The sequence below is a fragment of the Sebastes fasciatus genome, chromosome 9 (assembly GCF_043250625.1).
Source record: "Sebastes fasciatus isolate fSebFas1 chromosome 9, fSebFas1.pri, whole genome shotgun sequence".
Taxonomy (NCBI): domain Eukaryota; kingdom Metazoa; phylum Chordata; class Actinopteri; order Perciformes; family Sebastidae; genus Sebastes; species Sebastes fasciatus.
The window spans coordinates 2227181-2249962 of NC_133803.1; the positions used below are offsets into that span (position 1 = coordinate 2227181).

The window sequence follows — 22782 nt, forward strand, 5'->3', positions numbered from 1 at the left end:
GGTTTCCCATTTTGAATGACAGATACAGACTTCAGTCGTCTGCTGGTGTGGAGAGTTATTTCCTCTCACGCAGGCGCAGAATGTACGTGCTAACTGGCCGTCGGCTGTAGTCTTTGCTGTGTGTTCAAATGCAACTTGTCGGGCCAAGACGAAGGCGGCGTGTCAGCCTTGATCGTCGCTAGCTCTTTGATGTCGGATTGGTGTGTCTGGGCTGTTAGGGAACGTTAAGTTAGTGGAAACTGTAAGCAAGTAGATATTGCCTCCAAATATTGGCCTTAAAGCAATATTTCACCCCCAAAAGGACCCTTTTATATCAATTACTCACCCTGTGGCGTGCTACATTAAAATTGTGAAGAAAACTCTGTTTTTCTCGCATGCCTTTACGCTGAATGAAGAATCCATCAAAACATCCGTTTACAAACTCTCACACAACTCAAGCAGTGTAATCCAAGTGTCATTTATCCATTCGGATGCTCACTACTTCCCAAACACATGCCTTTTTGCTAAAACCTGACTATCTAAAACACTTCTGCTTACATGTTTAATGTTTTAAATAGCAAGGTTTTACATAGCAAAGAATTTTCTCTGTTTTTGGATTCTTCATTCACCATTCAGGCATGCGAGAATAACAATGTTTTCTCAAAGAATTCAAGGTAACAGGCGGCAAGTAATTCTAAGTCTTCCTTTAAATAAAGCAAAGCGAGTCCTGAAAGAGATCGCCTGCACTGCAAACACTTAGCTTGACCATTTATGATCTTTGTCCCTTATTAATAGTCAACATATATCTTGTATTGTCATGGGATGATGCTTTTTTTTTTTCTCCAGTGAATGTAATTACAGACACACACATTCAATTATGCATGCAAAGCTGTACCTCAGTGGCCATTAAAGGCAAACATCACCACTAAAACAGGTTCAAGTGACTCTCTAGGTCTGTTTACAGGAACAAACCTGCACTTTGAAGATTTAGTTTAATTATAAATACATTTCATCTTAGAAATATTGTGCAAAATGGCATTCATCATTATGTTCTTGACAGTTTTTAAATAAGGTACGGGGCACAGCCATTATCAGTACCATCTGCATCACCTAATTATGCATCACCGAAGCTAAAAATGCACGGCTCTAATACAATATATATGTATTGTGTGTGGTTTATATATGAGAATAACAAATACTAGATATCCGGAGAGATGGATGACTTACTCACTGCTGCCCTTTCATCACGCCCATCTATGGTTTATGGGAGTTATAAGCTCTGCTGAAAGATGTCTTTGAAAATGTGATTGCTTGGCCGGAGTTCTCTGTTGTATAATTCATAATGATCCTGGCAGTTGGTATAATAAGAAGAGTTCATCAATTGCTTGAGGAAATTACTCTGAGACTGTTTCAACATCTGGAACGACTGTCCTTTGCCGCCGTCATGGTGAAATAATGCAAATGACTTGCTGTGCGGCCTCGATGAATCAAATATGCACCATCTGCAATTTGAGGCGCACGTCTATTTCATGTGACATGCAAAGAATCTCATACAAATGATTCAGTAACAAACCAGTGGGTCATGCTGTTTCTATTCTCCTCCCAACAGAGATACAACTACTTCTGTTGACGCTCTCAAAATCGAGATAAAATCTAACCATTTGAGCTATTTTTCCATTAAAGTGAGATGGAAAAATAAATCAAACTTATGTACAAACATAGAGCTGTCAGTGTTCAGTGGCAACAAATCTGAGCTACGACCTCGACTTCTCAACACAGCGTTCCCTTGTTTACCGACAGGTAGAACCCCCATGTTAAGGGCTGGTGCATCTTAAAGACCACACTGTTGCCTAATCTAAATGATGTGCCCAGTGCAGCCTCAGCTATCCAAGTAATCTGGATATTACTGGATTCCAGCTGAGTTCACAGTTAACCTGATGAACTAACCTTCTACCCTTCAGGAGAAGATGTCCTCTTTGTCCAGTTCTGGTGAAGCAGGTCTAGAAATGTCAAAAAGAGCCTGCTGAGAGTCGGCACTCGACCTCCTCGCTTTGAGGAGTTGAAGTGCTTCTGTGAGTTGCGCCTCCAGGCCGGACATTCGAACGTTCAGGTTCTTGAGATCGTCCTTCAGCTCGAGCTTGAGCTCCTGGAGCGAGGCCTGAAGCGTTTGCTCTGGGATGGGGTAGAAGGCATGCCTGGTCTCCGGAGGCTGGACGGGACTACGGTCCTGGGGCGTCAGGCGGAATTCACCCATGTTGTCCAGGCGCAAGTCACTTTTGGTGATACCGCTGTCACATGAGTCTGTCTTCTTTAGAGACATCTGTGAGTCATGCGCCTTGGTCCGTTCAGGTAAAGTCTCCATGGATTCGGCTTTAGACACTTTGTTCCAGTTGTCGGGTTTGGCCATGGACTCCTTGAAGCGACCCCAGCCTTTGACTTTGACTGGTTCTGCAGCCCGGCCTCCTACCAGAGAAACGGGAGCCGGCACCTGCAGCTTCGCCTTGTCTGAGGGAGTACAGTTGGGGGTTGCTGAAGATGAAGGTGTTGAAGATGAGGGTGTTGAAGATGAGGGTGTTGCTGGGCTTTCTGTCACCGTGACGATGCTGGTAGTTAAGATGGCTGTTTTGGCTATCGGGATGTCTACGTACACAGGGCCCTTCTCGATATCATGATCATCTAGTTCTGGTTTCACGGGCACCAGGCGGGCTTCCTTCTGCTGACGAAAGCGCTGGAAGAGTTTTCGTACCGGGTGGTCCGGTGGTAAGTTCAGAGGGGCTTCATTTTTCCGTCTCTGTCGCTCCTCTTCCTCTCGTTTCACATCACTGATCTTTCGGAAGACGATCTACAAGAGAATTTAAAATGTTTATGACTGAAACACCATCACAATTACCATCAGGTTTGTTTTGAATGACAGATGGTCTCTTGAAGTTAAGAAATAATAGTATAAAACCTGATCAAAATCAATGAAATTAACAGGTGTTATCCATCTTACTGATTGTACAGTTTGTGTGAGGAAGATTGTCAATGCTTCAAAATGTGTGAACTTTGAAAATGTCACCTTTAAAGAGGCTATTCCCACGACACAGAGGGAAAGTTCATATCCTGCCTCAGGCTTCAGTGGGTGAAGACACAGTTAGACTGTTAGCTTACCGCACAGCTGCTAATGGACAACAGTGCTTTAAGCATGTGTATTACTAGTTTTAGCTTTGCAGGTTTCCTTCTGTACATTGGACTGATGTTTGCTCTGTAACGTACCTCTTAAAAACCTAATTACATACATTTATAAAACAAAATGAATATTCTATATTTTTATGTTCTTGCCTGTTTTTTTTTTTGCATTTAACTACATCTCCAATGAGTCTTTAAAAAATGGAAGTTGTAGTTGTTGAATGCCGAAGAAATAATTGTTAAGCATTATATTTCATTCTTTATCTTGGAAATAGTAGTTTGACAAAACAATCCTAACTTAAGGTCCACATACTGGATTTTTCTGGAGCTTTCACAGTATCACATGGTTTTCAAAACTGTGGGATACTTCATTTTAAGCCAAACTGAGAAGTCCTGAATATGCTACGGATGAAATAAAAAGTGCTACTACAGCATGTCAACAGATGCATCTCAATGAGAAGACTCCCTTCACAGATGAAGACTTACGCCCGGGCCACACAGCGCGCTTCAGGCTCGCCTGACGGCAGCGTCACGTCGTGGCCGCGTCATGCCCACCTAGGGTGTTCACACTAGACGCGAGTTACCCACGTCTCGGAGCTACCTGTCAGCTGTGTTTTTGCTGTTGCTGACAGCCCTTTCTTTCTACATAGAGTTTGCCTTTTAATGGCCATTTAACTTCATAATAAATGTGATTTATATTTATTTAAGACAAAAAAGGGTAAGAACTGTGTGGTAATTTGTAAATATTATTAAAAACAAGCAAATAAATTCATACATAAATATTAATATATAGCCCATATAAATCCCTCTTTTCTGTCAGTGAAGAGGGATTTATATATATATATAAATCCCTCTTCACTGACAGTGAGGAGGGATTTCTATGGGCTATATATATATATATATATATAAATCCCTCTTCATTGACAGTGAAGAGGGATTTCTGTGGGCTATATATTAATACAAAAAAATAAATAAATACATTAGTAGTAAGAGAGAGCCTACAGCAATCCCTCTTCACTTTGACTGGCACAGTTTTAAACAACATTTCCAGGGGGTTTCGGGTTCCTGTTCTACAGCATTCCAGGTTGCGGCTTTTATCGAAAACGACTTAATTTACATCTGGGGCGGGACAGCAATTTACATTATAAATACTGATGTTCCGACATCTCAGGCAACTTGGAGCTTTTCACCACCTTGTTGCTGAACTGCGCCTTGATGGAGAAAAACACCTGAAGTATTTCAGAATGATAAATATAAGTAAAGTGGTTTTTTTTTTAATTATAAAACAAAGCAAAATAAACAGTTTCGTTATTTGTTAACCTTTAGAAAACGAAAGTTATTATTAAATATCTTTAAAAAAATTAAATAACACCTCTAAAAGAAAGAACAATAAAGTTACGTGGTGTTTGTTGAGAGAGAGAGAGAGAGAGAGAGAGAGAGAGAGAGAGAGAGAGAGCGCATCGAAAAATACTGCCCATCACCTGATGTTCTTATAACCTATTAACCCAGTCTATTATATTTATAGCATATGTAGGGTTTCTGCTATGACTACTACAGTGTTTACAAAATTAAAAGCCTGTACTATATTAACTTGATGGAAACATGCAAGTACACCACTGCTTTATTTAGAGTATTTCAGAATAAAAGCATTGTGTTAACGAATGCATGATTCTGTGCACTAAAAACGCTAGAGGCCTTTTATTTTGAAATCTAGATAGGAAGTGTAAAATATTGATGGTCAGTGACATATTCTACAGATGTCTAGACATGGAAACTGTAGTAATCTTGCTGGTATGATGTTCATATACTGTCAATAGATCACCTTCACTGTCTGTTGCTGCTGGGAGACGCAGCCGAGAGGTAAGCGGCTAGTGTGTAAAATAGGCGAGCCTTCTATTCTATAAAATAGACGCACGTCTGACGTGCGTCTGACGCGCGTCTGACGTGCGTCTCATGCGGGCAGTGTGTCCACTCTAACCTGTTAACATGGACGCCGAAATAAAAAACAACACGCGACGTTGCCGTCACGCGAGCATGAAGCGGGCTGTGTGCTCCAGGCTTTAGTGATACGGTTGAAGGCTCTGGAAAAAGATGGACCTAGAGTTGGGATTGTTCTGTCAAAAATAATTGACCCTTCCAAAGTCCCGCCATCTTTCGCTCTGTGCTCCAATCACAGTTGAGCGAGCTTGGAACCCGGCAGAACCTCGGTCAACTTTACCCTTTCCTGTTACACTTAGATATTTTCATATATATGCTGTGAAAAAATTAATAAATAAACTTAGATATGCTGTGCTATGTGCTAGGCTTGTGTATGTTGAAAAGAAAACCACATTTTCACATGTCGGTTCAAAGCTAACACTACTATGTCTCTAAGTCACATTACATTGGTGTCACAATCTTCAGGGACACATTACATTGTATATAGACATCTTTAGTTAGCTAATATTAGCAAAACACTACCTAACTAAAGTATAGCTAATGCTAACGTTAAATAGTTTGGTTGCTGACTTTTTAAGATAGCATGAATTATCGTTAGCCACAAAAGATCAAGGCTAACGTTCCTTCGTTTATATATTACCTAAGGCTACATGGCGCTCAGCAAAGCGTTTTCCCCGTAGTAACTTTTGGCGTCATTTATTTGGATGTACACGACGTGTTACATCCCAACGGGAAAAGTCTAAGTTGCTGTCAGCTTCTTGAAGCTATATTGCCTGATGCCAAACAACTATGTCATACACACTGTGGCGCCCGGCTACATGGAACATTCATGAACCGCACAGCGGGCGTTGCCATGTTTCAAGATTGTGCGACCTAGAAACAGTACCTAAGGGGGTGGGATGTAGAATTGGTGTATTGTTGCTTCCTGTTTTAGCCAGAGCTTACTGACGTTTACTTGTCAGTAATACTTTTGATGCCCTTTTAAAGGAATAGTTTGACATTTTGGGTAATACATTTATTCCCTTTCTTGAAGAGAGATTGGTACCACTCTCATGTATGTACAGAAAATATGAAGATTAGCTTAGTTTAGGGAAACAAAGCTAACCTGGCTCTTTCTGAAGCTACAAAATGGCTACCAGCACCTCTAAAGATCACTAATTAGCCTAACACATTACCATATATCTTGTAATCCATACAAAACCAAAGAACCACGACCACAAATTAGAGGAATTGACTGCATAGCTGCTTCCCCCTGTTTCCTGTCAAAGATGCTAAGCTAATCTAAGCGATGACATTGCAGCATCATATTTAGTGGACAAACATTAAACAGTTTTTTTAAGCCGATACTGATATTAATATTTGAGGATTTAAAATATCTGTAACGTCATATCAGCCGATTATCATTTTACATAAATACATAACATAAACAATCTTCATAGAGATTGTTTAGATTATTATTTTTTTAATAATCAAGATACATACTGAGCTAGACTTTTTATAGTTGAAAAATACACTTGTGCTCTTTGGTTGACATATTATGTAATAAGGACACTGTCTCTACATTAGCTCAAACCTATAGTTTGACCTTTATGTACCGCAATTTCTTGTTAACTATACCAGGCTATGTATCGGCCTGGCGGATTTATAAGCTCTACTAATCATCAAACTGTTGGCAAGAAAGCGAATTAGCGCATTTCCCAAAATGTCAAACTAATTTTTTTAACCAAAAGAGTACGGACAGAAAAACTGTATTATGTTTCAGCTTTTCAGAAAAGCCGATTAAAGAATCTCTCTGTAAGTAAACACATTGTCTGGCTAGAGGAACATAGGCTATCTACTGTGTTCATGAGAGTCTAGTAGCCTTGAACAACCAACTGATGTGTTCACCACTTAGAAAGTGGGAGATTTTTTGATAGCTCCGAGTAAAATAGACAAACTATTTGTATCACTGTCGTCTCTTCATATTCCTGGGCATGATGCTGAAAGTCAATAAAGCCAAAAGCAGTCATCTGTTTTGAAAAGGTAAGGCAACATCCATTTTTCTTCTCAGTCTCGTAGCAACACAACTTGAACCACTCGAATGTTGGACACACGATACGTGTGTCGGATTTCCCAAGTCGAAAACAAAACCTCACATGCTCCATTTGAAGGCAGCGTTTTGCTCCTTATTCAATTCATCTCTGAATTTCCCTGATGTATACATCCAGAACGTATTGGACCCTGGTGAATAGTGAGTTTAATGCAGCAGATGAGATTGCCTCTTCATATGCAGGCAATTCAATCTTACATGCACTCTCTTGGGCAGGCTAACCTTATTCTGAATGAGGTGATGATTGGTAGCCACACTTGAGTTTGTGATCACAGCTGCTCATTTCTGAATGAAGGATTCGACTGAGTGTATTTCCTAAAATCTCAAATTATTCCTTTAACATGAGCAGCCACAGCGGCTAAACAGAGAGAGAGAGAGAGAGAGCGAGAGAGAGAGAGAGATAGAGAGAGAGAGTGTAAGAGAGAGAGAGAGAGAGAGAGAGAGAGAGAGAGAGAGAGAGAGAAGCTGTACCTGTAGAAACTGTAGAAAGAAAAGCAGTCATTGTATTCGCCCACACATATTGGCTTACTATGTGGCCTCTGGGAAGCACAGTGCAAAAAACATCACAGCAATTATGGCTCGTCACCAAAATAAAAACAGGATGCAGGACATCCACCTAAAGATCTGTCATGATTTCACCTTGGCAGTCTAGTTTTCCTTGTGTTTCCTCTGTTTCCCTGCCCTTTTGTCTCCTGTGTGTTTTCCCCTGTTTCACTGTACCTTTAATATTTGTGTAATAAATTATCTTTGTTACACCTTTAAAAGACTAAGTGTTTGTGTCTGCATCTGAGTCCACGCTATTGTTGAACCAGAACATAACAAGATCAAGCTCTTATTAAAAATAATGGTTTGATCAGAGGAAGAGTAACAGGTCAGAACAAGTTGACAAGAAGCAGCCAAACATATATATTTACTTCCTTTCTGTAGTGGCCTTTTTGCTAAATGCTAATATAAAAGAAATAAAATGTCAGTGTTTTCTGTTCACAACACACACACACACACACACACACACACACCGATCAGCCATAACATTAGGTCAGCACGGGCACCTTGACCGGTCCCCATACACAACACACTGCTCCTCACTGTGTGTTCTGACATCTTTCTATCAGAACCAGCATTAACTTTTTCATCAGTTTGAGCTCCAGTAGCTCTTCTATTAGATCAGACAACACGGGCCAGCCTTCACTCCCCACATGCATCAATGAGCCTCGGGTCTGACCCTGTCACCGGTTCACCGGTTCTCCTTCCTTGGACCACTTTTGGTAGGTCCTGACCACTGCAGACCGGGAACATCCCACAAGAGCTGCAGTTCTGGAGATGCTCTGACCCAGTCGTCTAGCCAGCACTATCTGGCCCTCGTCAAAGTGGCTCACATCCTTACGCTGGCCCATTTGTTCTGCTTCCAACACAAAGTTCAAAGTTCAAAATGTTCACTTGCTGTCTAATATATCCCCCCCCACTGCCAGGTGCCATGGTAACCAGATAATCAATGTTATTCACTTCGCCTGTCAGTGGTCTGAATGTTCTGGCTGATCAGTGTATATTAGGGCTGTCAAAGTTAACACAATAATAACATGTTAACGCACTAATTAATTAACACCACTAATTTCTAGTTAACGCATTAATACAATTTGCAATTTCAGAGGTTGTAGCGGGTCAGTTTTAAAGCTAGGATGAAGATACTGGCATCATATGAAACTAGAACCTAACTTAGAACCTAAGGAATCCATCGGTACCAACCATGTCATACTAGCTTGTCACAAAGGAGGCTAAATAACGCTCCAAACTAAAGTTTGGAGAGGAAAAACTGGCATTGGACATTTTCAAAGGGGTTCCTTGACCTCTGACCTCAAGATATGTGAATGAAAATGGGTTCTATGGGTACCCACGAGTCTCCCCTTTACAGACATAATAAATATAATAAAATAAAACTCACCTAAATCGTCGTCGTTACTCTTTCCAACAATCACCAGGTGTGCTTTGGTCCATCTCAACTGGAATTTCACCGAGTTTAATGTGAAAAAAACAAATCTACAATCCTCCCCCACCCCCCGCTCTCTCTCTGTCTCTCTCTCTGAAGGAAGAAGGCGTGGTCATGTGTCATCAACGCGTCATCAGCTACACTGCCCACTATACCCTGTGGTCTTAATGCCCAAAATCTAATGGATTGTTCATTATGCCACACAACACCCGACTAAAAAATTTCATTCAAATCCATCTCGGACTTTTGGAGTAATCCAGCTAACAGACAAACAAACCAACAAACCAACGCCGGTGAAAACATAACCTCCTTCCTAGGCCTTCGGTCTTGGTTATGGTACATTTTGAACAGATAATAAATGTGTGATTAATTTGCGATTAATCATGATTAACTATGGACAATCATGCATTAATCTTAATGAAATGTGTTAATGGATTGACAGCCATTAGGGCTGGGAGATTTATTAAGTATTTGATACTCTTATCAACATGGGAGTGGGCAAATATGTATGCTAGCTTTAAAACTGAGCTCGCTAAAACCTCCGAAAGATCGATTGTGTTAATGCATCAATGAAATTAGTGGCGCTAAAACGAACTTGCGTTAACAACAATCTAACTAACAATTCTAACAATCTCTACGTATACAACAGCTGTTGTAAAAACAAGAGAGCTGCACTGTTAAACGTATTGTGTAAAGCCCAAATCTGAGTTGTAACTTGTTCTTTCTTGGTTTCTTTTTGAAGAGTCACTCACCCTCTTTCGCAGGTTGTAAGTGAGCAGCAGATTTCTTGAGAAGTGGTTGGAAAACGCTGTGTAGAACTCCAGCACCTTCTGTAGGGCGTCACGTTTAATGACGTGGAGGTCGCAGTAGGTGAGAGCTCGGACGTTGGCGCAGGCTTGAGCGAGAGTCACTTCTTTCCAGAAAACATCCCCAAATACATCTCCCTTACCTGCAGAGAGAGGGCACTGATCAAACCTTCGATCACTTTACTTCAACCCCCCCCGACCTCCCTCTAAGTTTTCATACAATAATGCATATAACTACATCCCCAGGGATCAATTTTGGGGCCCCTATTAATCAATTTGTACATGCTGCCACTTGGACAAATCATTAAAAACAACAAGATGTCATATCATAGCTATGTTGATGACACTCAGATTTACCTAGCACTTTCACCAGATGACTATGGTCCCCTTGAATCTCTTTGTCAATGCATTGATCAAATCAATAGCTGGATGTCTAAAAACTTCCTACAGCTGAATAAGGAAAACCCGAAATGATCTTATTTGGGAAGAAAGATGAGGGAATTAAGATTGCTAATCATCTGAACACAAAGGGACTTAAAGCAAAGGATGCTGTCAAAAATCTTGGTGTTTTAATCGACAGTGATCTCAGCTTCATGAACCATGTGAAAGCGATAACCAAATCAGCTTTTTACCACCTTAAAAACATAGCGAAGCTTAGAGGTCTTATGTCAAAGCATGACCTGGAAAAACTTATCCATGCCTTTATTTTGAGCAGTCGATTACTGCAATGGTCTCTTCACGGGCTTTCCTAAAAAGACCATTAAACAGCTTCAGTTGGTGAAAAATGCAGCTGCTAGAGTTCTTAGAAAAACAAAAAGAACTGATCACATCACTCCAGTATTGAAGTCCCTACACTGGCTCCAAGTAAGTCACAGAATTGACTTTAAAACACTACTGCTGGTTTACACATCCCTAAAGGGGGTAGGTCCTAATTACCTCTCAGATATGGTTCAGCAGTACACACCTACTAGACCTCTAAGGTCACTAGGAAAAAATCTATTAGTAGTACCCACCGTCAGAAGGAAACATGGTGAGGCAGCTTTTAGCTGCTACGCTGCTAAACTGTGGAACAAACTTCCAGATGAGGTCAAAGATGCACCAACAGTAGCCACTTTCAAAACTAGACTCAAGACCAAACTGTTCTCAGACGCGTTTCTTAATTAATCAAATGCTGCACTTTCCTGTCTTTTGATTGTTTTTTATTATACTTTTAATTTTTTTTTTCTCTTTTAACGTACACTTTTATTCGTTTTTATCTTATGCACTTTGTGCTCTTTCATCTTGCTTTTATATATGTAAAGCACTTTGAATTGCCTTTGTGTATGAAATGTGCTATATAAATAAACTTGCCTTGCCTTACATTGTATTATAAACAATTTATGAAATCTTTATACTGTATAGTGTTTATAAATGCTAAAAGGGGAAGTTAAAATAAAGTGTCACCAGTAAAAGCAACCATAACATTGTCTTTCTATCTGGTAATAATGCAGTTGGGAATGTCATAAATGTCGATCCATTATACCAACAGGTGTCACCTTTTTATAAGCCATCATATCTGCAGTTATCAATCATGTTGCTTTGTTTACATGTTGTCTGTTTCTTTAATATTACCACTATGGAGGCAGCTATAAGATGATTTGTCAAGTGTCAAAGCATGTGTGCAGCATTTGAGTCCAAGATCATTTTCCCTAGGGGGGCAATAAAGTATGTTGTATCGTATCGTATCGTATCGTATCGTATCGTATCGCTTCGTATCGCTTCGTATCGCATCGTATCGTTTTGTAACATATCGTATCGTATCGTATCGTTTTGATACATATCGTATCGTATCGCTTCGTATCGTTTTGATTCATATCGTATCGTATCGCTTCGTATCGTATCGTTTTGATTCATATCGTATCGTATCGTATCGTTTTGATACATATCGTATCGTATCGTTTTGATTCATATCGTATCGTATCGTATCGTATCGTATCGTATCGTATCGTATCGTATCGTACATTTTGGTCCAGATGGTCTGCAGTCTTTCTAAAAGTAAGTCAAATGGTCGAACCAGTCAAAGGGATTACTTTTTACATCCAGGCCACCCAAAAGTTGTTCTTATTAATGGCTTATGGCTGATCCATCAAATAATTAGTAAATGATTTATTAACTATTTATTAAGCCTATAGCTACAACTTGTAAACCCTTTATAAAGGGTGCTTTAATATAAATTGATACACATTTTTCATCACCCATTTTAACACAGTTTGTAGTTTTACCTTATAAGAAAATTGCTTCCTATAAACAATTATACACTCTGAGGAGTCCTTTTTGTAATAAAGAACAGACTAGGACTAGACCGGAATCCTACATTTTATATATCACTTCACCTATCAAGTTACCTGCAGACTTACAAAGCATTAGCATTATTTATTAACTATTATAAAAACTATTAATTATAGAGAATAAACTTGAACAAAATCCCTATTAGATAATTGAAAAATCTCAAGTATTTATAAGTGCTCAACATGACGTCATTTGTGCAGCACAGTCGTAGCTGACCGAACCTGTGAGTCATGTAGAGAGAGTGTGAAAGGCTCAACGTGATCATAACAATTAATATAACTATGAACTGTATGTACTTAACATCTAAATCAACAGCTTCTCACATGCTGTGACTGCAGAAAGGATTCAGGAATTACATTTGACATCTGATTACTTCTTTGAACCACAGGATGAAAAGCTGTATACGGTGCAACCTATTACAAAAATCAAGTAGCAAAAGCAATAATCAAACTATCATTAATATCCAGATGAGTTTCAATAATTAATAACATTTAGAGCTCCTGTTTGTAGAGCAGTGTGATGGATGAGAAGTCAAACAGCACCAGTCGGAGGTTGAAATCAGATGGTCTGTATTGCTTGTGTACTTTACATGTTGTTTCAGTTCTACATTGCCATTAGGCTAATGAGAATGTGATTCATAGCAGTGACTTGTTTATCCCTTCAGGCTCCATTACAGTCTCCACCCGGGTCAATGGTATTAGCCTAACAGTATATTGATTGTTGCAAGGAGGAACCGATAGCAGTTTATTGACAAAAAATAATATGCCATCCATTATTCACTAAATCAATTATTTGGCAAATTAAAATGATGAAATTGTAAAAAGGCAATACTCTGCTGGGATTTAACCAGGCCAGCGTATATGGAGGACAGAAACTGTCAAAATCTAAAATAAATTTATAAATGTATAAATGACTCAATAAATAAATAAACATGGGATTAAATGTAGCAAAACTTATATTAAAAATAAATGTAGCCATTAATTAATTGATAAAATGTGACATAAATTGATATTTCTGTTTTAATTTGCTTCTTTGTTTATTTATTTTTGTATTAATTCCCTTGTCTATTTAAACTTCTGTTTAATTTTCCCTTTTATTTATTTGTGTATTTATTTGTATTCATTTTTAAATGTATTTATTTTATTTTTTATTTATTTATGCATTTATTTTTTATTTATTTATTTTTGCATTAAATTCATTCATTCAATGGAAAAAGATATCAGAAGATATCAGAAATGTCAATGCAGTTAGCAATTGGTCTGGATCTTTCCTTATGAATATGCATTAGGCGTGGGTTAAACTACAGTTTAGAATACTTCATAGAATCAAACAGATCATCGTCGAAAAAAACAGAAATATGTTGTTACTATGATGCAAAAGCGTTTTGTTAGAACAGAGGCCCTCTGGACTGAAATGGTTTTCCACCGTCATCTTTGCCATATTTTTGGGTGTTGATATGTCTCTAAGATAACAAATTGAGACAGCAGCAAGATACTGTAGCAGCACATCTGTAGCAGCACATCTGTAGCAGCACATCTGCATCTTACATATTTGTTGTCACTTTTTTGTGAAAGCTTAAGAAATCAGAAAATCTGAAAACTTGAGCAGATCTGGGACAGGTCCGTCGACAGTTGGTGGAATGGGATGCCTTGACCACCTCTTTCATAAAATAAACATAAGTGGTGAACTGCATTATTAATTATGCCATAAATGCTAATTTAGGAATTGTGAAAAATGCATTGTAAACTCAATAAAATGGTCACCACCTTTTGGAGATTGTTATGTCCTCATAAACCAGGTATTTGAGTTATGTCATTTTAAATCATGATTTTTGAGATGTGTTGTGCTGGTAAACACTGATTTGGAGATTGAAGACGTGCACCAGGAATTGTGAAAAATGCATTGTGAACTCACCTAAAATGGCCACCACCTCATCATCCTGAATGACCTCCAGTGATCCCGACACCACAAAACAGAGGCTGTCCACACTCTCACCAGCGTGGTAGATCAGGTCACCAGGCGCACAGTGGATGGTCTGAAACTCCATGGCCAGCGCTCTGAGGCACCCATCACTGGCAAGCCGGAAAGCCGGGTGCTCTTTAAATACCTTCCGGTTGAGATGAACACAAATATCTGCTCTCATGTCCTTTGGACAAATCTGCAACACCTGGAAAGAAACGAAAGTAGAGCGGTATGATGATTTGTTTCTCATGTCTTTAGAGCTGGTGGAGAGTCTACCACTGATCACACTCGTCCCATTAGGTGATCATAGAGTCATTCATTGTTGCCATGACTTGACTGGGGGACATGGTAGACTACACTTTGGACAAAGACACCCATAGCTTGCCACCTTTGACATAAGATGCCAGGGACCAACTTCACTCTTCCACTAGACAGCACCAACAACGAATGTAAACATGCTTTTATGCATTAAAATGCACGTGGGACCATTCATCGTCACTCAGCAATGAAGGACTGCTTACACACAGTGTGATTCATTTGGTATATTGCTCCTGAACAGAGGGTAAATGGTTACAGGTTCACTGAAATGAAACATAACAGCATTCCTTTCTTTATTTGCCTTGTTAACAGCCGTGCACAGAAAAGCGCCCAGAGGATAAGAGGTTTTGTTAACCTGGCAATCACGGCTGCCAATAGATGTATCACATCTAAGTGGAATCATGAGGATCCCCCTAATATTACTCAGTGGATTAATGAGGTCAATTCATGTGCTCCCTTGGAAAAAATAACCTGTGCTATAAGAGGTAGCACACAGCTTTTCTATAGGATATGGGATCCATGGATCACTTATATAGAATCTTCTTAACCTAACCTTTTCTATGGTTTTTACTTAATTATTTATTTTGATTTTCTATGTGCTTTTTTCTTTTTTTTCTTTTCTCTTTTTTTCCCTCTACATTTATTTATTAATTGTAACAATTTATGATAATTCAATTATTAATTATTTAATGTATTTATACTTAAGGTTTCTATCTTACCACCATGAATTATACTACTGTAGTACTTCTATCCATCCATCCATCTTCAACCTCTTATCGGGGTCGGGTCGCGGGGGCAACAGCTCCAGCAGGGGACCCCAAACTTCCCTATCCCGGGCCCCATTAACCAGCTCTGACTGGGGGATCCCGAGGTGTTCCCAGGCCAGTGTGGAGATCTAATCTCTCCACCTAGTCCTGGGTCTTCCCCGTGGTCTCCTCCCAGCTGGTCGTGCCTGGAACACCTCCCTAGGGAGGTGCCCAGGGAGGGGGGGGCATCCTCACTAGATGCCCGAACCACCTCAGCTGGCTCCTTTCAATACAAAGGAGCAGCGTCTCTACTCCGAGTCCCTCACGGATGACTGAGCTTCTCACCCTATCTCTAAGGGAGACGCCAGCCACCCTCCTGAGGAAACCCATTTCGGCTGCTTGTACGATCTAGTTCTTTGGGTGATGACCCAGCCCTCATGACCATAGGTGAGAGTAGGAACGAAGATTGACCGGTAGATCGAGAGCTTTGCCTTCCGGCTCAGCTCTCTTTTCGTCACGACGGTGCGGTAAAGCGAATGCAATACCACCCCCCCGCTGCTCCGATTCTCCGGCCAATCTCACGTTCCATTGTACCCTCACCTGCGAACAAGGACCCGAGGTACTTGAACTCCTTCACTTGGGGTAAGGACTCATTCCCTACCCGGAGTAGGCAATCCACCGGTTTCCTGCTGAGAACCATGGCCTCGGATTTAGAGGTACTGATCCTCATCTCGGCCGCTTCACACTCGGCCGCGAACCGATCCAGTGAGTGCTGGAGGTCACAGACCGATGATGCCAACAGGACCACATCATCTGCAAAAAGCAGCAATGAGATCTTCAGCACACCGAACTGCAAACCCTCCTCCCCCCGACTACGCCTCGATATCCTGTCCATGGATATCACCAACAGGATTGGTGACAAAGCGCAGCCCTGGCGGAGGCCAACCCCCACAGGAAACGAGTCTGATTTATTGCCGAGAAACCCGAACACAGCTCTCGCTTTGGGCGTACAGAGATTGGATGGCCCTGAGAAGTGACCACCTCACCCCATACTCCTGCAGCACCCCCCACAGTATCTCCCGAGGGACCCGGTCATACGCCTTCTCCAAGTCCACTGTAGTACTTTAATTCTAACTAATTCAATTATTTTAAAAATTATTTTGATGTTATTTTTTTCGGTAACTTTACCTCTAGGGGTGGGAAGAAGGCTGGACCTGTCTCTGTGTGGGAGTGGGAAGCCATGATATGTGTGTGTGTGTAGATATACTGTATGTATGTACATATTAAATGTTAAATGTTAGATATCATTTTTTTGTATTATGGCACCGGTGTTATGTTCTGTTATGTTTGTTACGCTATGTTTGGAAAAAAGGAATAAAAAGAATTTTCCAAAAAAAAAAGAAAAGCTCTTTGTGCTCCTGTTGATCAATGTCATAGAACAAGTCACAGAATTTGTAAAACTGGGCAAGAGAAGGAAAAAAAAATTCAGACTGTACTCTGAAGTCTCCAATTAATGTCTGCAGTATCTGCCTCCAAGTTTTCCCAGAAGTTAATGTTGTTCTCAAAAAAAGAATTACCTGTCACTAAAAGACTTGGGTGTGTTTTTATACTACAGATAACAGATTCGGAGCTTCTTTCTTTCTCAGTAGGTTTGGGAAATACTTCACTAGGAGTCAACCTATCTTATTATTATTGTTTGGGACTGAATATGTCCAGTATGAGTTATTTTTTATGGTGGAGTGTCACATGAAAGTCTCATGTCCAGCCGCTTCTTCTCTGCTGTGTGGCAGCATGTTGCTCATGTACATATCATCAACCGGATGCCAGGCCTTCGCAGGGCTCTGCCTTTAAAACAAATCTCTTTGAAGATGAATGTCAAGCAGAGAGGGATTATGTGCCATTTTTAGACCCGTTAGTGTGGCCTGAAGCCAGACAAATAAATAATAAATAGATGCAGTGCAAGCTTAACATATACAGAAAACACAATGAGTTATCACAGTCAGATTTTGACTACAGATTTCCTCGTGATAAAATCCAAATTACAAGTCTAATTTGAGGTGAAATAATAAAACTTTTTCCATGATTTGGATTTTGGACAGGTGGATTTAATTGGGATGCAGCGATATGAATGCTTTCTGGCTTTGAATCAATCAGAGCGGCGTGGGCTCAATCTATCTGCTGCCAGCTTTAAACGCTTCATTTCCACAAATCATTTCAGCGTCATCTGAGTTCAGTAGGATGGCTTGTGGTGACTGTGCCATAAACGCCATACCACTGTCTGATTTTCATAATTGGCTGCTAAATGTTGCCACAGAATAGCCTTTCAGTTTTTACAAAAATGAACAGTGAAAAAACAACTTTATATATAGTGATGTTCAGGGAGCATCAACGGCTATTTGTTTTTGTAATAATAATAATAATAATAATAATAATAATGGTAGTCCATAATAACAAGGAAGCTGGCAGTAATGACCCGCCATAGGGGAGCCATAAAGAGGACGCAGTCTGACATACCTTTTCAGTGTCTATACCACGTGACATGGACCACGTGGAGGCGATGTAGTCCATCACTCTTTCACTCAAGCCCTTGGGCACCTGATAGAGCTTGAGGAAGTCCCGGACACTGTTAATCATCTCATGGTAACGATTTGTGTTGGCGTACATCTGCTGGAAAATTGTTGTCACATTACCAAAGATGGTGGCATAAAGAAGGGCTGGGGACATACGGAGAAGAAAAGGGAGACATTTAATTTTGATACGACACATAGGTATCCACCACGTTTTTTTGCTGCTTGTATGAACTTGACTTCATGAGTAAAGAGAAATTATGTGATAAAAAAATCAATAAAATAAATCTATGAAGATGCAAATAATTGTCCATTTATAGATCTGATGGGTACTGGTCTGGTCTATTTGATATTGGGATTCAGTGTTTGACTAAACACCAGTAACCCTACTGGTTTGATGCTTTGTTTTTTAAGTATTCGTTTCTCAAATCATCCTGTGGGTTTTGAAAAATGTATAAAGAGGTTTATAGCCCAGGGTCACATAAAACTGCAGTACATTTTAAAATAAAACAGGAAAACCTCCAAATCAGCGTTTACAAGCACAAATCTCAAAATCATGATTTAAGATGACATAACTCAAATACCCGGTTTATGAGGACATAAAAACCTCCAAACTGTGGTTTATGAGGACATAATTTGAATCTCGAAAATGTGGTTTGTGATCTTCACAACACTGGTGGCCTTAATATATACTACATCACATGATACATCAGACCAAATGTGCCTTAAGACTTAATATTGTTTTATGTGGGGAGCACTTTAATCAATCACATGGGAAATTAATAATTACTACCCCTAATTTATTAAGAGGCTTATAAACCCAGGGTCACATAATACTGCAGTATATTTTAAAATCAAATATGAAAATCTCAAAATCATGGTTTAAAATGACAAAACTCAAATACCTGGTTTATGAGGACATAAAAACCTCCAAATTGTGGTTTATGAGCTTCACAACATTGGTGAAATGTGGTTTCTGATCTTCACAACACTGGTGGTCTTAATATATACGACATCACATGATACATCAGACCAAATGTGCCTTAAGACTTAATATCGTTTTATGTGGTGAGCACTTAATCAATCATGTGGGAAATTAACAATTACTACTCATCAATGCCTCCAAATACATTCCACAAAACTCTCACCAAAAGGGAAAAACTAGAACTAGGACTTTGTATGGAGTGCGTGTGTGGAAGCATCTAATCCCGTGCAGCTATATCGTTATCGTTTCTTAACTTGTCTTGTGATAGATGAATTAAAGAAAGAGTACCGCAGTGCATGTCTGAGGTGGTTGGGTGGTTGAACTGGTGCAACAGCTGGCGTGTGTGTGCGTGGATCAAAGCTATCAGATGTCTGCACTATGTGTGTAGTGTTCTCTTGGCAATGGAGCCCTAATTAGCCCTGCTAGAAGGGACGGAAAGGAAACACGCCAGCCACATATTTCAATTCTCCACAGATGATGACAGTAACCTGTGCATGCGTTTGTGTGGGTTTGTTTATTTCACAACGCACAAAGTGTTGAAAAACTGCACAGGGAATAATACTAATTAAAAAGCGCTGAAAACTCCTCTAGGGCAAGGATAACCACAACTTTCATCCTTTCATCACCACCGCTCACTTGTATAGCCACGTTATCATGCCGAGGATGATATTCTTCACCTAAACACAGAAGAATATGCTATTGTTTGCAACAGATCAAGCAAGGTTTTACAAAAAGGTCTGAGCCAATTAAATCTAAGATGATTTGACAACCAAGTTTTGGGATGACTGCTACCTCGAGCCTGAGCGCAGATGGCAATGCTCACTTCTCTGATAAGCAGAAAACGCTGCAACAAAGGAAACTCAATCGGTCCCTGAGGAGCGGTGCTTCATCTCGTCCCCAACATCGCTTTTTACTTGCTGACGTACGCAACTTTGCTGCAGCGTTGCTCGGCATCCAACAGCTGGCTGGTTTGAGGAGGGTAGTTAAAAGACAGTTGTCAGAAACTCAACCCCCAGGCCAACAGTTGCTATAGAAACAGGACATATGTATAGTGCCCCCATGCCACCCCCCCCAATCCCTCGTCACACTGTGATCTTCTACTGCCAGCGCCGATCCAGCGCTGGTGGTAAAAATAGAACAGTATCAGAGCATCCATATTTCATAGAGAACAGCCATGGACTACAGTAGATTGCATCTACAACTGAATCCTCCCGAGGCTGTCTGTTTTTTTTTTATATTTAGATCTGTATCTCACAATGAAAAATTTAGTCTGCAGATGAGTTTTGCCAGTTCCTCCGAGAGTGAATTCATAAACCTGAGCAGCCAAAAAGTAGAGAGAGAGGGGACAATCATCCTTTGGTCTCACAGGGTTGAGATTGTGGCTGAAAGAATTGAGGTGAGGTGAGGAGTGATTGCAGAGGGATCGGAGGGAGCACTGTGCCAAATTGATCCGGCGGTCCATTATTGCTCCGAGGTGTTGCTCTCTTCGTGCAGTCGCACATAAATGCACTGCGCTGTACACTGTACTATGAGCCCCACAAGCAGAAGATACCTTATAAATGTTTCATATTGAGATGTGGAGAGAAGGGCAAACTGTGAGAACATGCCTCCTTCCTAGCAGATGACATGTTTTCTTAGTTAGTGGGGGCAGGTTTCTTAACTGAATTATAATCCAGTCATTGTTATTTATGTTTTATTCACTGTTTCAACTGCAGAAAGATTGGAAACTTGTGTGAGTGATGCATCACGCTCCAGAAAATCTCAATAATTCAGCACAATATCACACAGAAGACTGAGGTAATACGTCTAATGAAGGCAACAATAACAGAACTCCTGCTCTATGGTATGCGTCGTATGTTAAAGTTAAACTGGACAGACTAGAGTTGACTGCACTGTTGGAAAGAGTGAAAAAGAAACTGGTGAAAGCTACATGCAAGTTTTTGAAGACAATTTGAAACTCGTTACAGCTTTCTTATTTGACATTGTATGAATGTCCTATACATTGATACACTGTATTGTGTGTTGTGTACAGTGTATTTCATTCTATATGGCTTGCGTTTTACTAAAGTAAATGATGTCACAACAGTGAGTCAGTAGCCTGTTTCAAACGTGTCCAAATCTCTGATTGTTTCAATGATTCGAATGAGCCTGGTGTTGTGCTCACGGACAACTGAGACAATCAGAGTTTTGTAGGACTGAGAATGGGACGGCCATCTATCTGTGCCAGACCCAGAGAAATAACTGCATCCGTGAAACATAGCGACATTAAGCTGCCTCAAAAACTGTGCCACACGTGGATGAGATCAACCCAGCTGTACAACTCAGTCACACCAGAAGTGACACAGTGAAATTTATCCGTGCATGTTTGCAAAATATCTGGTTCTAGAAACTTAGTGACCTATGAATCACTTGCCAGGCCAGTTATTTGGCTACAGTAGCTGCCGGGCTATCTGATAACATGCCAGCCAGCCTGGAACATGCTAGCGCTACTCAGTAGGGCTGCCTACTCTGAGTCAATTAGTCGACTAATCGGTCGTTTTGGTCTTTGTCGACTCAGATTTCTTTAGTTCATCATTGTTTTATGCTTTCTTCATGCTGAATGACTTATTCCTAAGAAACTTATGAGCACATCTCAGGTGAACAAAGATTTAAAGTGGTACTTTTGTGTGATTCTTTGAGGAGAAACTCAGTTTTACAGATCTGTTGATTAAATCAACTGATCAATTAGTCGACAAAATCGTGTGAGTGTTAGTCAAATAAGAATTTCTTTGGTCGGGGACAGCTCTACTACTCAGTCACAATAGTGCCATGAGCTTCTTTTGATTTTTCTCTGTACTGTGCCATTTATTCCCCCCCTGGCAGGATTGTACACCATTTCATTCAATAAAGACTTATTGAGGGGGATTAAACAAAGTTACTGTCTTTTTGCATGCTCATTAGTTCAGTTGTTAACATGACTTTGCAATTAAATCACCATATTTCTTGGATAGTAAGTTAAGTTAGTTGCTCCTAGCAACCGCTGATGTGTCAATTTAAAAAAAGACGTTGGCGTATATGGATACGTTAACAGGGTAGGTTTCAACAAGTCAAATTTAAGAATGAATTTGCAATTTAAGACCCATTTCACGTCTATTTTAGACCATTATGAATGCAATTTAAGACCTACTTCACGTCCATACTGGCAAGAAAGTACTAAGGAGATGAAAGACAATTGGAACCCAAGAATTACTTGCAAAGTAAATTTATTTATTCACTGAAACACTTTCCTTCCAGCAGTTTACCCAGTCTTTGTCCAGGTTTTCACAGTTTTGAAAAAGTTGTCCATTTTAAAGTTAAATGCATCAATCTGGTGCACTTTGAAAGCAAAATTAAGAGACTCTATCTTGTGCTCTTGTACATGATTTTGTGCTGTAGCAGTGGAGGACTGTAGGCTACTCAAGTACTGTACTTAAGTACAATTTTGAGGTACTTTACTTGAGTATTTCTATTTTACTTAAAGGTCACATATTATACTCCATTTAAACTAGTTATTATAGGTCTCAGACACCTCCAAACCATGTCTCTGAAGTTTTTTTTTCAAAAAAACAATCAGATCATGCATTCCAGCATGTCTCTATAACCTCTGTTTCAGCCCATTTCCAAAAGTGCTGATTTCTGTGTCTGTAGCCTCTGTCTCCTCCCACTCTGCTCTGATTGGTCAGCGTTTTCTGTCAATCAAACGTCCTCAACAACAGCGTCACCCTCCCCCTCCCTCCCGGAGAAGCTCTCTCTCTCTCTCTCTCCCTAGGTTTTCTAGAGAGAGAGAGACGAGTGGAGAGATAGCAGCTAGAATAAAGTTTATAAACCACTTTAAAGTTTATAAACCAGAAACTTCACCCAGCGCACGTTACCGGAGGAATCTGATCAGAAATC

At 40.1% G+C, this 22782-nt stretch overlaps 1 protein-coding gene across 5 annotated transcripts in view; it reads right to left on the reverse strand.

The window, feature by feature from the left end:
• Window positions 1–932: 932 nt before the first annotated feature.
• Window positions 933–22782, reverse strand: part of kcnh1a (potassium voltage-gated channel, subfamily H (eag-related), member 1a) — a 66069-nt gene continuing 44219 nt past the window's right edge. For all 5 annotated transcript variants that reach the window (XM_074645278.1, XM_074645276.1, XM_074645280.1 and 2 more), the window contains 4 exons: window positions 17833–18032; window positions 14207–14459; window positions 9911–10107; window positions 933–2821 (listed from right to left, as the gene is read on the reverse strand). In XM_074645278.1, coding sequence (XP_074501379.1) covers window positions 1937–2821; window positions 9911–10107; window positions 14207–14459; window positions 17833–18032 — 1535 coding nt within the window. In that variant the 3' untranslated portion in view covers window positions 933–1936. The remainder of the gene's footprint in view (window positions 2822–9910; window positions 10108–14206; window positions 14460–17832; window positions 18033–22782) is intronic.